Source organism: Capra hircus, chromosome 23, assembly GCF_001704415.2.
Source record: "Capra hircus breed San Clemente chromosome 23, ASM170441v1, whole genome shotgun sequence".
NCBI lineage: Eukaryota > Metazoa > Chordata > Mammalia > Artiodactyla > Bovidae > Capra > Capra hircus.
In genome coordinates this window covers 38,042,297-38,059,695 of record NC_030830.1, presented here as the reverse complement: position 1 = coordinate 38,059,695, position 17,399 = coordinate 38,042,297, and the positions used below count along the sequence as shown (strand labels likewise).

The 17,399-nt window shown below is 50.3% G+C and overlaps 1 protein-coding gene across 4 annotated transcripts in view; it reads right to left on the bottom strand.

Moving 5' to 3' along the window:
• CPNE5 (copine 5) overlaps positions 1–17,399 on the bottom strand; it is a 101,909-nt gene that overhangs the window by 36,641 nt on the left and 47,869 nt on the right. For 2 of the 4 annotated variants that reach the window (XM_018039275.1, XM_018039277.1), the window contains exons 7-10: positions 16,873–16,932; positions 14,774–14,824; positions 14,431–14,494; positions 409–512 (exon numbers count right to left, since the gene is read on the bottom strand). In XM_018039275.1, coding sequence (XP_017894764.1) covers positions 409–512; positions 14,431–14,494; positions 14,774–14,824; positions 16,873–16,932 — 279 coding nt within the window. The remainder of the gene's footprint in view (positions 1–408; positions 513–14,430; positions 14,495–14,773; positions 14,825–16,872; positions 16,933–17,399) is intronic. The other 2 variants (XM_018039278.1, XM_018039276.1) reach the window with 1 other exon arrangement.

The window sequence follows — 17,399 nt, the reverse complement described above, 5'->3', positions numbered from 1 at the left end:
CCAGGTGGGGAGATGGGTGCAGATTTGCCATGCTGAGGAGGAAGAAGGGGGGGGACATGTGTCCTGGGGTGTCAGAGGGCTGTGGATGGGTGAAGACTAGGTTTAGAGATGGGGACTGATCGATGTTGAAGAAGGAGTGGACTGTCAGAGGGACCCCGAGTTCTTGCTTGTTTTTGCCTCCATCTCTGACACGCCCAGCACTTGCCATCACGAAGACCCTCAGAATGTCACTGAGGGCTTGCCATCTGTCCCCCACCAGTCCCATCTGTGCAGCCAGGAGCCCCTGGAGCTCCTAGGGCCCCTTGACGTCTACCCAGAGCAAGGGCCCAAGCCAGCCCGCCCAGCAAGTCATCACCGTTCAGCCCACCCCCCAACCCGTGGCCCTGGAAGTGTTGCTGGAGAACTCACGTTCCATCCTCGTTGCTTCTGTAGAACACCAAGAAGGGGTCAGACTTCCCAAAGAAATCCTTCTTGTCCAGTTTGTTGGCGCAGAACTGCATTGTGGCGACATCCTGGGGGAGAGGAAGGAGAACAGGGGTGTGAGGCAGCAGAGGGCTGGAGGGGGCGCCCCCCTGTCCCTGTGGAAACACAGCCCAGGGGCCTGGGGATTCCAGGCACCAAGCCAGTTAGAAAGGACAGCAGCAGTTCACATTTGCCTGGCACAAGGTGCTAGGCCCTGAGCTCACACTTTGGAGGGGCTCATTTTGTCTTCAGACAGCGCTCCCCGGCAGGTTTGGCGGAGCAGCTGGGCTGTGAGGCCGGCTGCCCCAGTTAGAATCCTGGCTCTGCTACTTTGCTGCTGTGTGAGCAGACGAGGAGGTGACCTCTCGGAGCCTCAGTCTCCCCTCTGTGTCGTGGGGCTGATGACAGTGCACGCCGCAGAGGGCCGTGGTGAGGGCTGAAGGAGAGCGTGCTGCAGGCATGTCACCCCATGAGTCGAGGCTCACACACGTGGTGTCATCACTGTTGTACCGAGTGGCTCACAGCTGAAATGACTAACCTGAGCCACTCTGAGCTTGGCCACCCAGCCCCAGAGCCCTCGCGGTCCACATCGCCTCATTCCCTCACACGGTTGCATGGTTCCCGAGTTTAAGCATGCCTTCCACATGCACTGACGCACACAAGACCCATCTAACTCTGAGGCGGGTACAGCTAGACCGTGACCCCCGCTCCCGCATCTTACAGCTGAGGAGCCTACAGCTTAGAGCAGGGAGCAACTCCCACAAGTTTGCCAAACAGAGCCCTGGGTTTCTGCCTCCTCTGATGAGTTAACGGCCCTAGCCGACCCAACCCTCAGCCCAAGAGCACGTGGCAGGTACCCAGGCCGCGTGAGGATCCTGGCCCCTCGGCTCGCTGTGGTCAACAGGGCACTGGGCAGAGATGCCTCTGCCTCCTCCTCTTTGCCCATCCCCGTGTGGGCTCTTCAACCTGAAAGCTCTGCATCCCAACGAGTCAGCTGCCAACTGGCCAGAGCTTAGGGTTCTGGTGATGGAGCCTGGGGCCTGGCCTGCCCTCAAGGGCTGGGCCTGTCAGGAAATACCCACTCTCTCGTGCTGCCCGTTTCTTCTCAGTGGGGAAGAGCGTCTCTGGAGATCAGTCCCACAGGACCAGCATGGTGGCAGAGATGAAGATGCCACCTCTCACAGCTCAGAGGACATGGTCAAATGTTGGGGCAGGGGGCTTCCCTGGTGGTCCAGTGGTTAAGAATCCACCTGCCAGTTCAGGGGACATGGGTTCAATCCCTGGTCCAGGAAGATGCTATATGCCATGGGCAACTAAGCCTAACTACTGAGCCCACGCTCCCTAGAGCCCATGCTCCACAACAGCAGAAGCCGCTGCAATGAGAAGCCTGCCCACTGCAACTAGAGAGTGGTCCCCACTCTCCCCAACTAGAGAAAGCCCACAGCAACCATACCCAACACAGCCATAAATAAATAAATTTGTAAAAAAAAAGGAAAAAAGCTTGGGACGGTGGATACAGTATGTTGGTTAAGACTATGGTCTCTGGAGCCAGGCTGCTTGCTTCCACTCCATCCCTCACTAGCTGTGTGATCTAGCTCCTCACCCTGTCTGGGCTCAGTTTCCTCATCTGTAAAATGGGGATAAAGGAAAGACTACCTCGTAGGCTTGTCAGAGGATGAAATGAGTTAACTGACGACAACGTTGAGGAGTATACGGCGCACACTGAGTACTGTGTGTGTATAAGTTATGATGATCTGGGTATTTCTCCCTTCTCCCTCCCTGCCCCTGCCTGTGTGTGGCCTCTGTCCCTGCCCCACGCCCACCTCTACCAGCTCACAAGCCTTCTCTCAAGGGCATCTGATGACAGCAAACAGAACTCCAACCACTAGCTTATTCATTCATTCATTCCACAAATAGCTATTAGTTGCCGTGTGTGTAGGCCAGCCTTGGCTCAGGGCTTTACAGCCTTAGCATATTTAGCCCTCCAAATCATCCTTTTTCATAATAATCCTCATTTTACAAATGAGGATGCTGGAGGTTGCAGAAGCTAGGTAACCTGCCCAAGATCAACAGCTGGCAACTGGCAGAGCAGAAATTCAACATGTATGAAGGCAACATGATTTCAAAGTGATGCCTCTTCCAGCACAGAGCACAGTACCCTTCATGAGGCCTGCTTCCCTATCTCTTTAGAATCACTGATTTCTTCTGACTCGGGGCAGGGCTGGGCTCCAGTTAGCCTGGGCTGAAGGGTCCCCTGAAGGGAGCCCCTGGGGGCAGTGCCCAGGCACAGCAGCCAGCATCCAGAGGTGCCCAGGTAATGGCAGCTTTTATTATGTCCCTCAGCATTGACCAGCTGAGAGGGACAAGGAGACAGGACTGGGAAACTCTGGGAATCTGAGATCTTCCTGAGAAATCGAGGACTTCAGACCTGGAATAAAGAACGGCTGACTTATTGAGCACTTACTCGATGCCAGGTGCTGTGTTGAGCCCTCTTTACACACATATATGAAGTAACTCCTCTAGTCTCCCCATTTTACAGATGAGAAAACTGAGACTTTTAGAGGTCATCCGAGATGATACCAAGGAAACATTTCATGCAAAGATTTGCTCAATAAAGGACAGCAATGGTATGGACCTAGCAGAAGCTAAAGATATTAAGAAGAGGTGGCAAGAATACATAGAAGAACTGTACAAAAAAGATCTTCACGACCCAGATAATCACTATGGTGTGATCACCCACCTAGAGCCAGACATCCTGGAATGTGAGGTCAAGTGGGCCTTAGGAAGTATCACTACGAACAAAGCTAGTGGAGGTGATGGAATTCCAGCTGGGCTATTTCAAATCCTGAAAGATGATGCTGTGAAAGTGCTGCACTCAATATGCCAGCAAATTTGGAAAACTCAGCAGTGGCCACAGGACTGGAAAAGGTCAGTTTTCATTCCAATCCCAAAGAAAGGCAATGCCAGTGAATGTTCAAACTACCGCACAATTGCACTCATCTCACACACTAGTGAAGTAATGCTCAAAATTCTCCAAGCCAGGCTTCAGCAATACGTGAACCGTGAACTTCCAGATGTTCAAGCTGGATTTAGAAAAGGCAGAGGAACCAGAGGTCAAATTGCTAACATCCGCTTTATCATCGAAAAAGCAAGAGAGTTACAGAAAAACATCTATTTCTGCTTTACTGACTATGCCAAAGCCTTTGACTGTGTGGATCACAATAAACTGGAAAATTCTTCAAGAGATGGGAATACCAGACCATCTGACCTGCCTCTTGAGAAATCTGTATGCAGGTCAGGAAGCAACAGTTAGAACTGGACACGGTTGAAAAAAGGACCTCACCAGACAGACTGGTTCCAAATAGGAAAAGGAGTACGTCAAGGCTGTATATTGTCACCCTGCTTATTTGACTTCTATGCAGAGTACATCATGAGAAATGCTGGGCTGGAAGAAGCACAAGCTGGAATCAAGATTGCCGGGAGAAATATCAATAACCTCAGATATGCAGATGATACCACCCTTATGGCAGAAAGTGAAGAAGCACTAAACAGCCTCTTGATGAAACTGAAAGAGGAGAGTGAAAAAGTTGGCTTAAAGGTCAACATTCAGAAAACTAAGATCATGGCATCTGGTCCCATCACTTCATGGCAAATAGATGTGGAAACAGTGGCTGACTTTATTTTTGGGGCTCCAAAATCACTGCAGATGGTGATTGCAGCCATGAAATTAAAAGATGCTTACTCCTTGGAAGGAAAGTTATGACCAACCTAGACAGCATATTAAAAAGTAGAGACATTACTTTGTCCACAAAGGTCCATCTAGTCAAGGCTATGGTTTTTCCAGTAGTCATGTATGGATGTGAGAGTTGGACTATAAAGAAAGCTGAGTGCCGAAGAATTGATGCTTTTGAACTGTGGTGCTGGAGAAGACTCTTGAGAGTCCCTTGGACTACAAGGAGATCCAGCCAGTCCATCCTAAAGGAGATCAGTCCTGGGTGTTCACTGGAAGGAATGATGCTGAAGCTGAAACTGCAATACTTTGGCCACCTCATGCAAAGAGCTGACTCATTGGAAAAGACCCTGATGCTGGGAAAGATTGAAGGCAGGAGGAGAAGGGGATGCCAGAGGATGAGATGGTTGGATGGCATCACCAACTCGATGGACATGGGTTTGAACAGGCTCCGGGAGTTGGTGATGGACAGGGAAGCCTGGCGTGCTGCAGTCCATGGGGTCGCAAAGAGTCAGACACAACTCAGTGACTGAACTGAACTGAGGTCCACTTCTAACAGTTTTTAGCTCTACCCAGGAGAAATTTCCAATCACATCTCATGCTGGATGGAGGGGGCCCCTAAATGCTTTCCTGGGGAGCTCCATCCCAAGGCCTAGGAAAACGGGGTGGCATAGGACCCGGTGGGCTCCCCTCACCTCCCTGCGCTATGCACTGGCTGTGTAATTTGTGGGACCCAGTGTCAAAGGAAAAGGTGAGGTCCTTTTTTCAAAGAGTATTAAGAGATTTCAAGACTGTGACAGCAGAGCATTAAGCCAAGAGCCGGTCTTGTGTGGCTGAACAGATCATGCATGCATGCAAAGTCACTTCAGTCATGTCCAACTCTACAACCCTATGGACTGTAGCCCACCAGGCTCCTCTGTCCATGGGATTCTCCAGGCAAGAATATTGGAGTAGATTGCCCTGTTCTCCTCCAAGGAATCTTCCCAACCCCGGGATCGAACCCATGTCTCTTATGTCGTCTGCATTGGCAGGTGGGCTCCTGGGAAGCCCCAGTGAACAGATCAAATCCCCATCAGGTGGGTCCTGGCTCCTCCCCTTGGATGGAAACATCAGTAGCATCAGAAAACAGAGAGGAGCCTCAGCAAGGAACACAGCTCTGAGTTCTAGCGAGTCCCAGCAGTTCTTCAAGCCCTCCTCCTGCTTCTTCTTCTAGAAAGTGATGCAGTGGACAGGATGACCATCACTGTTCTTTAAAGCTGGATGGCTTAGGTTTTGGTGCCAATGCCACAGGGACCATATGGGGTGGCATCTGGGGAAGGCTGGTGCTCAGGGGACAGTCTGGGAATCCAGGGTCCCTTCAGGCTCCCCAGGACATAACTTGGCGGTTATCACAGTGACCTCTCCCACAGCTGGAGGTCACCTGTGTGACACTCTCACCTGAATGAACACAGACGAGCTACACATGACAGTTTATACTGGCTGACTATAAAATGCATGTGAGTGTTTTAGTTGCTCAGTCATGTCCGACTCTTTGGGACCTGATGGACTATAACACACCAGGCTCCACTGTCCGTGGAATTCTCCATGCAAGAACACAGGAATGGGTTGCCATTGCCTTCTCCAGGGGATCTTCCTGACTCAGGGTTCGAACTCAGGTCTCCTGCATTACAGGCAGATTCTTTACTGTCTGAGCCACCAGGGAAGCCCAATAAAATGCATACATATATTTAAAACAACCAAAACAGATGCCTCAAGATCCAGAGGAACAGTCTCTTATTCTTCCTGCCTAGGAAACCCCATGGGGGGTCCTGCAAGATCAGGAAGGGGAGTAGAAATATCAGAAAAATATTAATGCAGAACTTAATAGACCATAACTTCAGGGACCATTTAGGGCTCCACTGGGAGGGCCATGGTCCCAGCACAGCGCCTGACAGAGAAAACAGTACAAAGAAGCCACAGCCCCTGATTAGACCCCAGCCCACCCCCGCCATCTACCAGCTGAGCAGCGTGGGGCAAGCAATTCCACCTAAGTCTCGGTATTTCCTCTGGAAAAATGGAGACTTCCCCTTGAGACTGTTTGGAAGACCAAGGGAGATAATATATGTTAAGTACCTGTCCACAGAGCCTAGCATAGAACAGCTAAAAGAATCAGAGCCACAGCAGAAAGTGACACTCTAATACAAATTTAAGGGGCTTCCCTAGTGGCTCGGTGGTAAAGAATCCACCTGCCAATGTGGGAGGCACGGGTTCGATCCCTGATCCGGGAAGATCCCACATGCTCCGGAGTGACTAAGCTTGTGTGCCATGACTGTTGAGCCTGTGCTCTAGAGTCCGGGAACCACGACTGTTGAGCCCATGTGCTGCAGCTACTGAAGCCCACACGCCCTAGAGCCTGTGCTCCAAGAGAAGCCACAGCAATGAGGAGGCTCCATGCCACAACCGGAGAATACACCCCACTCGCCACAGCTAGAGAAAAGTTCACGCACAGCCAAAAATAAATAAATAAAAATGTGAAAAATGAAATAAATAAAAGAATCAAAGCCAACACTTTTTTCTGAGTGCCATTTACTCCTAGGCTGACCCAAATGAAATTGCCAGTGTCCAGCTAGTGTTTATGATAAATACAATGATTATTCCCATTTTAAAGCTAAGGAAACTGAGGCACAGAGAGGTTAATACTCTCTCCTGAAGCCACACAGCTTAATAAGAGGAGAAGCTTGGATTGAAACCAGACAGTCTGGCTCCAAAGATGAATAACTGAGATTCCAAATGATGACCCCGAATCATCAAGATAAGTTTAATTATGTTCTGCAGTCTCAGTTTGAGAAGTCAGAGAAGTGTGAAATCCATTTTACAAAAGTCTCCTCTGTGCAAACTAGTCCAAAAAAAAAAAGATAAAAGATTGGATCTGAAATTCATCTAACTGGAAAAATCCATCAGCGAGCCACACCTCGTTCCCCTAACGCACCCTCATAGCAAATACGTGTGCGGCATTGATAGAGGTTTATTTGGTTGTTCAACTTGATCTGTCCTCCGTAACACCATCTAGATGCAGTAACATTTGCCAGAAGCCCATTATGATAAACAGTATGGGGCCATTCAAATCCATGGGCATAAGACAAAACTTCAGAGACTTTCTAGGCTGTAACCAAGGCACCCTTCCTCTCCAAAGGGTGCACAACCCATGGGGAGCCCTTGAGCCAAGGAACATGGAGCTGCTGAGGGACTTGCTTTTGAAGGTGGCTACAAATCATGGGTTATGTTGGGCTTCCCTGGTGGCTCAGACAGTAAAGAATCTGCCTGCAATGCAGGAGACTGAGGTTCAGTCCCTGGGTTGGGAAGATCCCCTGGAGAAGGGAATGGCTACCCACTCCAGCATTCTTGCCTGGAGAATCCCATGGACAGAGGAGCCTGGTGGGCTACAGTCCATGGAATTGTAAAGAGTCAGACACGACTAACACTTTCACGCTTTCCCATGGTTTATGGTAATAGGTTTACTATGCTTTCACTATTCCTCTTGAATAAGGGTTAATAAATGAATCAGCCCTTGATATACATGTGACTCCAGAAGAGGCAATAAAATGTACTGGGCAAGCAGGATTAGGGAGCAGCAAAATCTGGTCAAGGGTCAAAGATCCTGCTGTTTGACATTCTCATTGAGAGAGAGGGGGGCTCCCTGAGCACATAAAATGCCTTTCCCAAACCAGAAGCATCTCTGGAATCAACTGCAGGGATGGTAAAACAGCTCCGGCAATATATAATTTTCTGCAATTTCTGCCTTTTCACCCCATCTTTTTAAAAAACATATTAAGTTCGCTAACAACAAGATTGCTTCCATTTGCATCTTTCCGCATGTTAATCAGGCTGCTGGTGAGACCACAGCACAAACAGCCTTTTTCTCTGGGGTGGTAGCCTGGCCTACTCTAACATGTTAGCCCTCCTTGACCCAGGAGAGAGATCAGAGGTCAGTGGGTGGGCTGAAGGCTGGGAGAGGGTAGCCACAGCCAGGAGGGGAGAATGGAAGGTTACTCTGGCTTGAGTCTTGCTGGCAGCCCCCAGGGTGAGAGCCAGGATAAGGCCAGTGCAAAATTTAAGCGACTCCAAAAATCTCGGGAATTGAAATAAAGATTTTAATGCGGTATTAAAAAAAATGCAAAAAAAATCCATGACACATAAAATATCAAAAATCTATTTTAAGTAAAATAAAGCCATTTACAAATGAAGAAACTGAGGCACAGAAAGGTCAAGCAACTTGCCCAGGGTCACAGAACTAGTAAGCAATGGCATTTAGTCTGGACCCAGAGCCCAAGTTCTTAACGCTTTGACCTACTGCTCACATTCTGTACCCTAAGAAACCCTTTTAAATAGATGTGGAACATAGTGACATTTATGGTCTTCTCCTTAATATTTGCTGTTTTCCAAATAAGTTTTCAGAAAAATGTTTTCAGAAAAATGAAGACATTGAAAAGAAACAACCTGTAAGGGAAAAGAATCTGAAAAAAGAATGAATATATGTAACTGTATCACTGAATCGCTTTGATGGCAACCCACTCCGGTATTCTTGCCTGGAGCGTTCCATGGACAGAGGAGCCTGGCGGGCGACAGTCCCTGGAGTCGCAGAGTTGTATGTGACTGAACACGCATGGTTACATACACACACATACGCCCGAAACTAACACAACATTGTAAAGCAACTATACCCCAATACAAACTAAAAATTAAACTTAAGAAGGTAAGAAAATGAATCATTAGCCACAACTCTTGAGATTTAGCACCCCTACAGAGTGAACACAACTCAGAGTTGGGGGTGATTCTGTGACCAATGACCTCTGGAAGGGCTCTTGCTTTCACAGAGGGGCCCAGCCCCAGAGCCCCTGCTTGCCTAGGTAAGCCTGCAGAGGGAGGAGGCCCGGGGGTAGGCATTCGGGATGGTGGTGAAGACTCCACAGGCTGCAGTTTATTCTCACGCAGACGGCGAGCATTCAAGCTGGTCTAGGAGCTGGGCCTATCTCTAGACAGCTGAATAACCACGTTGAGGTCAAGCTGGTTTTTCTCTGCTGCTTTAATGCCTGGCTTCTCAAGCAAGCCAATCAGTTGTGTATCTGTTGATGTGGTCATTCACAGGCGGACAATTGCGATTGACCATTTTTCCTCCCACTCATTGAGCCTGTGTGTCTAGGATACTAACCAAACTCCAACTAAAGTTCAAAGGAAAATGGAAGAAGTCAGCTATGAGAATGTTCAAGGTATTAATTATATTGTTTTCCTTAAAGAGAATAGATTTAATAAATTATGGCCCATCCATACAACAGAGAATTGATATGTAGCTATTAAATATGTCTTCCAAGAATATCTAATGACATGGGAAAAATAAATCTGGATATCATATTCTACTAATTATAAGAAAAAACTATATACTTGGACACACAGAAAAAAAGCCTTGGAGGAAAGGCTTCAAAATGTCAACAATGATTATCTCTTGGTGATGTTTCTCATCTTTGTATTTTCAACTGTCTGTTGGGAACATGTTATTTTTTCAGCATCAGGAAAAATGTTTTTGTTTTGTTTTCTTTCATTCTGTTTGTTGTTGTTGTTAACCAGAAAGATAATTTCTAAGGCCAAAATGTTGCAAACTAACTTTTTTAAAGGGTGATGTCTGGAACTTCCCTGGTGGTACGGTGGATAGGAATCTGCCTGCCGATGTAGAGGACATGGGTTTGATTCCCGGTCCGGGAAGATCCCCCAGGTCATTGAGCAACTAAGTCCATGTCCCACAACCACTGAGCCCGAATGCCTAACTACTAAAGCCCACATGCCATAGAGCCTGTGCTTTGCAACAACAGAAACACCGTAACTAGAGTAGCCCCTGCAAGAAGAGAAAGCCCACGCACAGCAATGAAGACCAAGGGCAACCAAAAATAAATAAGTACCGCTCTTCCTTTAAAAAGATAAAAAATAAAAGGATGATATCTGAATGCTGATTTTTCATCATGCAGGACATGTAGCTGTGCTAACCACACACACGCACGCACTCATGCACACACAAACCATTCCCAAAGATCAACCTGCTTCTTCTGGGAATCAGAAAACCTTCACCACTTCCCCTACTTCACCTTACCCCTTTATTCCTATCTTTCTCCTGGAATCTTCCCAAGACTCACATATGGAGATACTGGGCTCTCTCTGAAGTCTGTCTTTAGAACAATGAGGACTCAAAGCTAAGCTCCCCGTGCACAAAGCCCCGCACCATCTGGCCCCCGCATTCACCCACACCTTTGCCTCTCTGATATCACTCACTATTGTTTTCCTGCTCCTTCCTTTGCAAGAGCTACGGTATTCTTCCTCTAGGTAGTTGCAAGGGCTCATTGCCTCACCTGTATGTATTTTGGCATATTATATGCTACATCCAAGAATTTTCCTTCAGGATAGTAAAGAGTGCTGTAAAATATTTGTCATAAAAAAAGAGGCAATGGGTCTGACAGGATTGATGACTCTGCTGTACAGTGACTGCTGGTTGGCAATTTCTGTCTTTCATACAAAATGGAAAACTTTGGGAGGGCATGAACTGAGAAAGCATACTTGATGAAATGAAATGAATGAAAACACAAGCAGGCTTTGTTGTTGTTCAGTTGCTCAGTCGTGTCCACCTCTTTGTGACCCCATGGACTGCAGCACACCAGGCTTCCCTGTCCTTCACCATCTCCCGGAGCTTGCTCAAACTCATGTCCACTGAGTCGTGATGCCATCCAACCATCTCATCCTCTGTTGTCCCCTTCTCCTCCTGTCTTCGATCTTTCCCAGCATTAGGGTCTTTTTCTAATGAGTCGGCTCTTTACATCAGGTGGCCAAGGTATTGGAGCTTCAGTTTCAGCATTAATGAATATTCAGGACTGATCTCCTTTAGGACTGACTGGTTTGATCTCCTTGCAGTCCAAGGGACTCTCAAGAGTCTTTTCCAACACCACAGCTCAAAACTATAAATTTTTTGGTGTTCAGCCTTCTTTATGGTCCAACTCTCCCATCCATACATGACTACTGGAAAAACCATAGCTTTGACTATACAGACCTTTGTTGGCAAAGTAATGTCTCCGCTTTTTAATATGCTGTCTAGGTTGGTCATAGCTTTTCTTCCAAGGGACAAGTGTCTTTTAATTTCATGGCTGCAGTCACCATCTGCAGTGATTTTGGAGCCCAGGAAAATAAAGTCTGTCACTGTTTCCATTGTTTCCCCATCTATTTGCCAGGCTGCTGATATCTAGAAGGGGATGGGGAGGGATAGCTGCCAGGTGGAGCTTTGACTTCCTTGGCTGGTGAGAGGTGAGTCACACTCTCGCCAGTGTGTGCAGGGACCTGACTGGATGGCACTGAGAATGTGCTTCCGGCCAAGGACTCCTGGCTCCGGAGCAAGGCTGTCTGGCTGCCTGGCAGGCCTAGGGGCAGCTAGGGGTCTGGGAAGGGGAAGCCTAGGAACTATTCACCACCTGCACCCACAACACCCTCCTGCCTCTCTCTAGAAGTCCAGCCACTCATAAGGCCTACTAACAGCTACTGGCCTGACAAAGCTCATAGCTGTTCCATGTGCCATGAAGGTTCAGAACTTCACTGGATGAGGGAAACACTCCCAGACCACAGGCTGGGGCTAGAATCCTGCAGTCTTAAGCAGGCCACTCCAACTTCTCTGCATCTGGACACTGGGTCACTCACACCTATCCAGCCCTGAGTCCCATGAAGGTGAAAGTGTTGGTTGTTCAGTTGTGATCCCTTGGACTGTAGCCCACCAGGCTCCTTCGTCCATGGGATTTTCCAGGCAAGACTACTGAAGCGGGTTGCCATGTCCTTCTCCAGGGGATCGTCCGGACCCAGGGACAGAACCCCTGTCTCCTGCATTGCAGGCAGATTCTTTACTGTCTGAGCCACCAGGGAAGCCCCCCTGAGTCCCATGGTGAATGATCAAATAGAGTGTCAACACGAGAGTCTTAGTCAGCTGTGAGGACTATGCAAATATTGGTCAGTATTACATGCAATAATTACTGTTTCACTGCTGACCATAATGAATTCTTTGGTAATTCAGAGGCCTTTCAGGAGATTAAGCTCAGCCTTGTCAACCCCAAGTATCACTGAATAATATCTGGGGTTAAATTCTGATTGTTGGAACTTTCTTGGTATTTAAATTCTCGATGAGAAGGGCTTTTCTATAACCCATCAAAGCATGCTGATGACCCTCTGGAGTCAACTCTAATCCTTCTCTGGTCCCTGCCTGCCCACACCATCCCCATGGATGAAGGGAGGGTTTGTCTGCTCTAGCAGAATATATTCATTTGAGCAGGAAGCCCAGCTCTGGTGAAAAACCATCTCTCAGACTCCACCCTCTTCCTTTGATCCTCCTACTGAATGCTGGGATGACAGAAGCAAAGCCGATCAGATGTAATTATTTTAATTCAGCCAGATGCTGGGAATTAGTCTCTTTTTCCTTGCAAGTATTCTAGGGAAAGACAGAACTCAGCCAAAGATGCCCCCAAAGAAAAGGAGCTGACGATCTCAAGAGGAAGGGAGGGAGCCCCCCACCCCCACTTGCTCTGAAACTGCTTAAATCAAAGAAGCTGTTGCCATCCGTGGATGCAGGGGGAGGAGGGCGGAGTGGGGGAGGAGGAGGAGAGCCTAAACACACACTGTTTACCAATCCCGGAAAACTAGACCAATAGCAGCACCCAGCACTGTCTAGAGCTTTAGAATTTCCAAAGCACTTTTGTTTGTATTACTTTGTCGAATTATAAACCAGGGAGGAAGCCACCGACTGAGTTAGAAGCTGAGGGCAAACTGAATTTAGGTTTCAGGGAATTCAGATTTGGTCTTCCCCAGACACCCACTAGCAGGAGAGCCCCTCGGGCACGTTCACCTTCACGATCTCCTTTAATCCTCACAGCAAGTCTATCAGCCCCAGCATACAGGTGGAGAAACTGAGGCTCCGGAAGCTTGAATAGAAGCTCTAGTCTACATATTGGCTGGGTTCTTGCCCTCGTTCTCTCCGTGAAACTCCAATACTCTGGCCACCTGATGTGGACTGACTCATTGGAAAAGCCCCTGATGCTGGGAAAGATTGAAGGCAGGAGGAGAAGGAGGTGACAGAGGATGAGATGGTTGGATGGCATCACCAACTCGATGGACAGTGTCTGAGCAGGCTCTGGGAGTTGGTGATGGACAGGGAACCCTGGCGTGCTGCAGTCCATGGGGCTGCAAAGAGTCGGACACGCCTGAGTGACTGAACTGACTCTCTCCCTTGTGGGGACTCCAATAGCGTCCAGATCGCCAGCATGTACAGGTGTAGCAGTTATACCCACATCCCCTAGACATTTGGTTTGGGCTTCCTGTTCATTCAATTACAGATTCACAGAAGAGCCTCTGTGATCACCTACTGCGCGCCCCGCCCTCTGCTGGTGTACATGCGGGGCAGGTTTAGTCCTGGGGTCAAGGTCCACCAGCCCCACCGAGGTAAACAGACGAGCAGAGAAAGCCGACAGAGCAACTGTGTTTGAGCTGACCTAGTCACTGCTGCACTTCCCAAAGAATCTCAATTCTGCGTCTTATTCTCCAACTGGAAGCCCCTGCATGCAGAGTTTGAGACACTACAGCCTCGTTATTAAAGACCCTGGCTGCCCCCTCAGCTCCCTCCTCGAGCTGTCCCTACCTCCTGCTTCTCTACAGTCCCACAGAAGAAGCAAAACCAAGGGCTGCGTAGGACTGCAGACTCTGGCTTCCCAACATACACACGCGCGCACGCGCGCACACACACACACACACACACACACACGCCAACCACATGCTCTCACCCCCTCAGCCCCATGTAGGGGCATCACCCTACTCCAGAGCTAAAAGGGAAAAATGACAACTAAATGCCAAGCGCCCAGCCTCCCAGACTGAAAAGGCCTCTCCGCCGCCAGTGTTGTGCCAAGGCAGTCTTGGCTCAAGGACAAGTGAGCGTGGCCGTGGCGGGGAGTGGACCAGGGCTCCCAGCCCAGCTCAGCGGCTGACCGTGGGCGAGCTTTTTCCTTTCCCTGTGCCTCAGTCAGCTCAGCTCTAAAAAGGGGGGGACCTCTTCCAGCTCCAAAGCTGTGGGCTTCTATGACAGCTAGGGTAAAGTGAAGAGCCCCACCTTCCCCCGGCACCTCCAAGGACATCCTGCGGGCCCCAGGGCCCCATCCACCCCCCCAGGTCTTGTCCTACAGTCCTCTGCCACTCACCCTGCAGTTGCTGAGCTCCTCAGCAGACAGGATGATGGTGCCACATTTCTTCCCTGGGACACCGCTGAGAGAGGAGAAGATGAGAGAGCGGAAAGTCAGACAAAGACAGAGCCACAAGCCTGAGCTCTCCCTGATTCAGCCCTCTTCAGCCTCCCCTCACCTCCCCACCACCATCCAGCAGATCTGCTCTGAAGCCCCTAAGAAGACAGAGTCTCCTGTGACCTAGGGTGCTGCTTCCTGGGCCAGTGCCCCAGGCCTGGAGTTGCCCCACCCCTGCTCCCCAAGAGCCCACCAAGAAGGGTACTGTCTGCATTGAAAGTCCTAGAAAAGCATCCAGACTCACCCAGAGGCTTCCAGACCAGTGGTTCTCAAACTTTCCGTCCAGAGACCACTTCTGTGGGCAAAAGACCTCGTGGGCTAGCCACCCCACCCTGCACCCAGCTGATCCCCAGAGTCCCGGAACACCCCAGCTCTGAGCCACTCTGATCCATCGGAGGAAGGAGAGCAGTAAGAGGTAGTGAAACAGGAGGACAGATGTACTCTGGATGGCAGCTTGCCAGGCTGTCTCCCATGGCCCCCTCCCGTGTAACTTCTTGGCTGGGGTCTCTCTGGGGGAGAGAGATCTCGGCCAACCCTGAGGCTCCTCTATGAGATGGGTGACCAGGACGTGAATTTGGCCCCCCTCCCCCAGAGAATCCTCTCTAGGGGAGTAAGTTCCCAGGGTGGGGTTCTACCATGACCTCTTCCTTTGGTCAGGAGGGACCCCACCTCACCCAGGTACCAGCCCATAGCACTCTGATGTTGAGGACTAACCCCAGTGTGGGGGAGGTCCCAGGGCAACCAGGGCCCCTGGGAGGGAGAAGAAAATGGCAGCTGTCCAGTAGCTGTGTGACTTTGGGCTCATCACTGCACCTCTCTGAGTCTCAGTTTCCTAGCCCATATAATGGGTGTGACTGCAGCATCCATTTTACAAGATAATATGTACACACACCGCGCCTGACACGGAGGAGGCCTCAAAAGCACCGTTTCTCTCCCTGCATGTGCCCCTTTACGACTCTGCAAAGCTGATGAAATGCAGCCCACACTTGAGCCAGCCCTCAGGGCCACAACATGCTGGCTGCGGAACACATTTCAGAGAACCACTGATGGAGCTCTCTCCAGTGCCGGCTCTTGAAGGGAGAGATTCTCAAACAGAGGAGGCAGGGGAGCTGGCCCTCTGCAGGGGGCTGATGAGATAGCTCGGATCCCTCCAGATGAAGCGGCCAGAGCAGGGCTGCAGCTGGAGTGTCCCCTGCCCCAGCCAAGTGGCCAGCTTGTCCCTCTAGACTTGGGCAGCCAGCTGAGTAACCCAAAGCCCCTCCACCCCCAGCCGGCCCTGCCTGCTGGTAAAGATTGATTTGTTTGACCAGGGACATAGAATGCTCACACCAGCCTCCTCTGTCCAATGTTTCTCCATCTGCTCCTCTCCTTGCCTCTGAGCCCCTCGTCTATTTCCGATCTTTCCTTCCACGCTCTCCAGCCCCAATCAGCTCCCACCTGCCTGGCCTTTCTCTCTCTCCCTCTCTTCCCACTCGCTCTCCCTTTCTGTTTCTCTCTCTGACTCCTGCTCCCTCTCCAATTCCTGCTTCTCTACTCTTCTTGTAAATTAGCATCCATACCCTTCCTGGGCTGCAGGCATCCCTGGGTCCCCTGAAGGCCCATTTCCTACATCCTGCTAGTCGGATGGACAATCCAGCTACTGAGACCCCAACTTCTAGGAGCCCTCAGCAAATGCCAGTGGCTCCTCCAGGTGGGTCCCCCAAGCAGATGCTCCCTACCCTGGTCCCCCTACCCTCTGCCAGGCGTGAACCCTCTCTCCAACCAGGAGAGGAAAGGGAAGGAGGGTCTTTGTGGCCATATTTGCATGAGGCCAGCCAAAAGCAGATGGTCAAGTTTGGGGCTGGGGAAACATGGCTAGCCCACCACAGCTGGTAAGGAAATGCGGAAAGTGAGGGTTTAGCAGAATCTACTCTGTGAGGAGGCTGACGTCCAGCAGTGGAAGCACTGGAGAAGAGGGGAGATAAAGACAAGGGAGGAGAAGGCTGAGAGGCGGGTGGGGAAGAAACCGGGTCTGGGGAGAGGACAGGAAGGAAGAGGGCCCAGTCCCTGCTGATGCCCAGAAACAGCCCCTACCTCTAAGCCCCACCCTGCTCCCCAGAGCCCTCTGACCGCTGGGGTTGGGGATGCTGGAGCTCTAGCCTGGGTGTGGGGAGGGCCAGCTGCAGAGTGGCCCCAAGTGCCTGGGTCCTTTAGGAGGGACCCAGGACCCTCTCTGTGCCCCTGAGCAGGACTGAAGAAGGCACAGTGGTGGGAGCGAGGACGGGACCAGGACCCTGAGGCCCCCTTCTGCAGAGCTGGCCGAATGTCTGAGGACTCCAGGGCCAGAGGTGTCTGGTGGCCTACCCGTTGGACACAGCCGGCATGGGCTTGCCTGTCCTGGAATTCAGGCTGAACGCTCCTATTCTGTGGAGAGAGAAAGAGCATGTCGTGAGCTGAGTATCCCCATCCTGAGAGGCCAGAGCTCTCGGCATCACCGAGACTCTTGGAGACAGGTTTCTGTTCTGGATCAAACATCAAAACAGGTCCAAAAGCCACAGGCCAGGGGAAGGAGAGGTATTCTTCCCAAACCTAACAAGGTGAAGCCCTGGGCAACTTCACCTCAGAGGTTCTTGGGGAGTGGTTCCTGGACAAGCAGCATTACCTCCCCTGGGGACATGTTAGACATGGAAATTCTTGGACCCTTGCCTGGACCTGGGGTTGGAGCCCAGCAGTCTGTGCAAAATCAGCCCTCCAGGGCATACTGATGCCTGCTGCAGTCTGAGAACCTCTGCGTGACCTCTCTGAGCCTCAGTGTGCACGCTGTGAAATGGGGAGATTGACCTCGTGAGGTCACAGAGACAAAACACTGTCTGGCCCAGAACAGATACCCA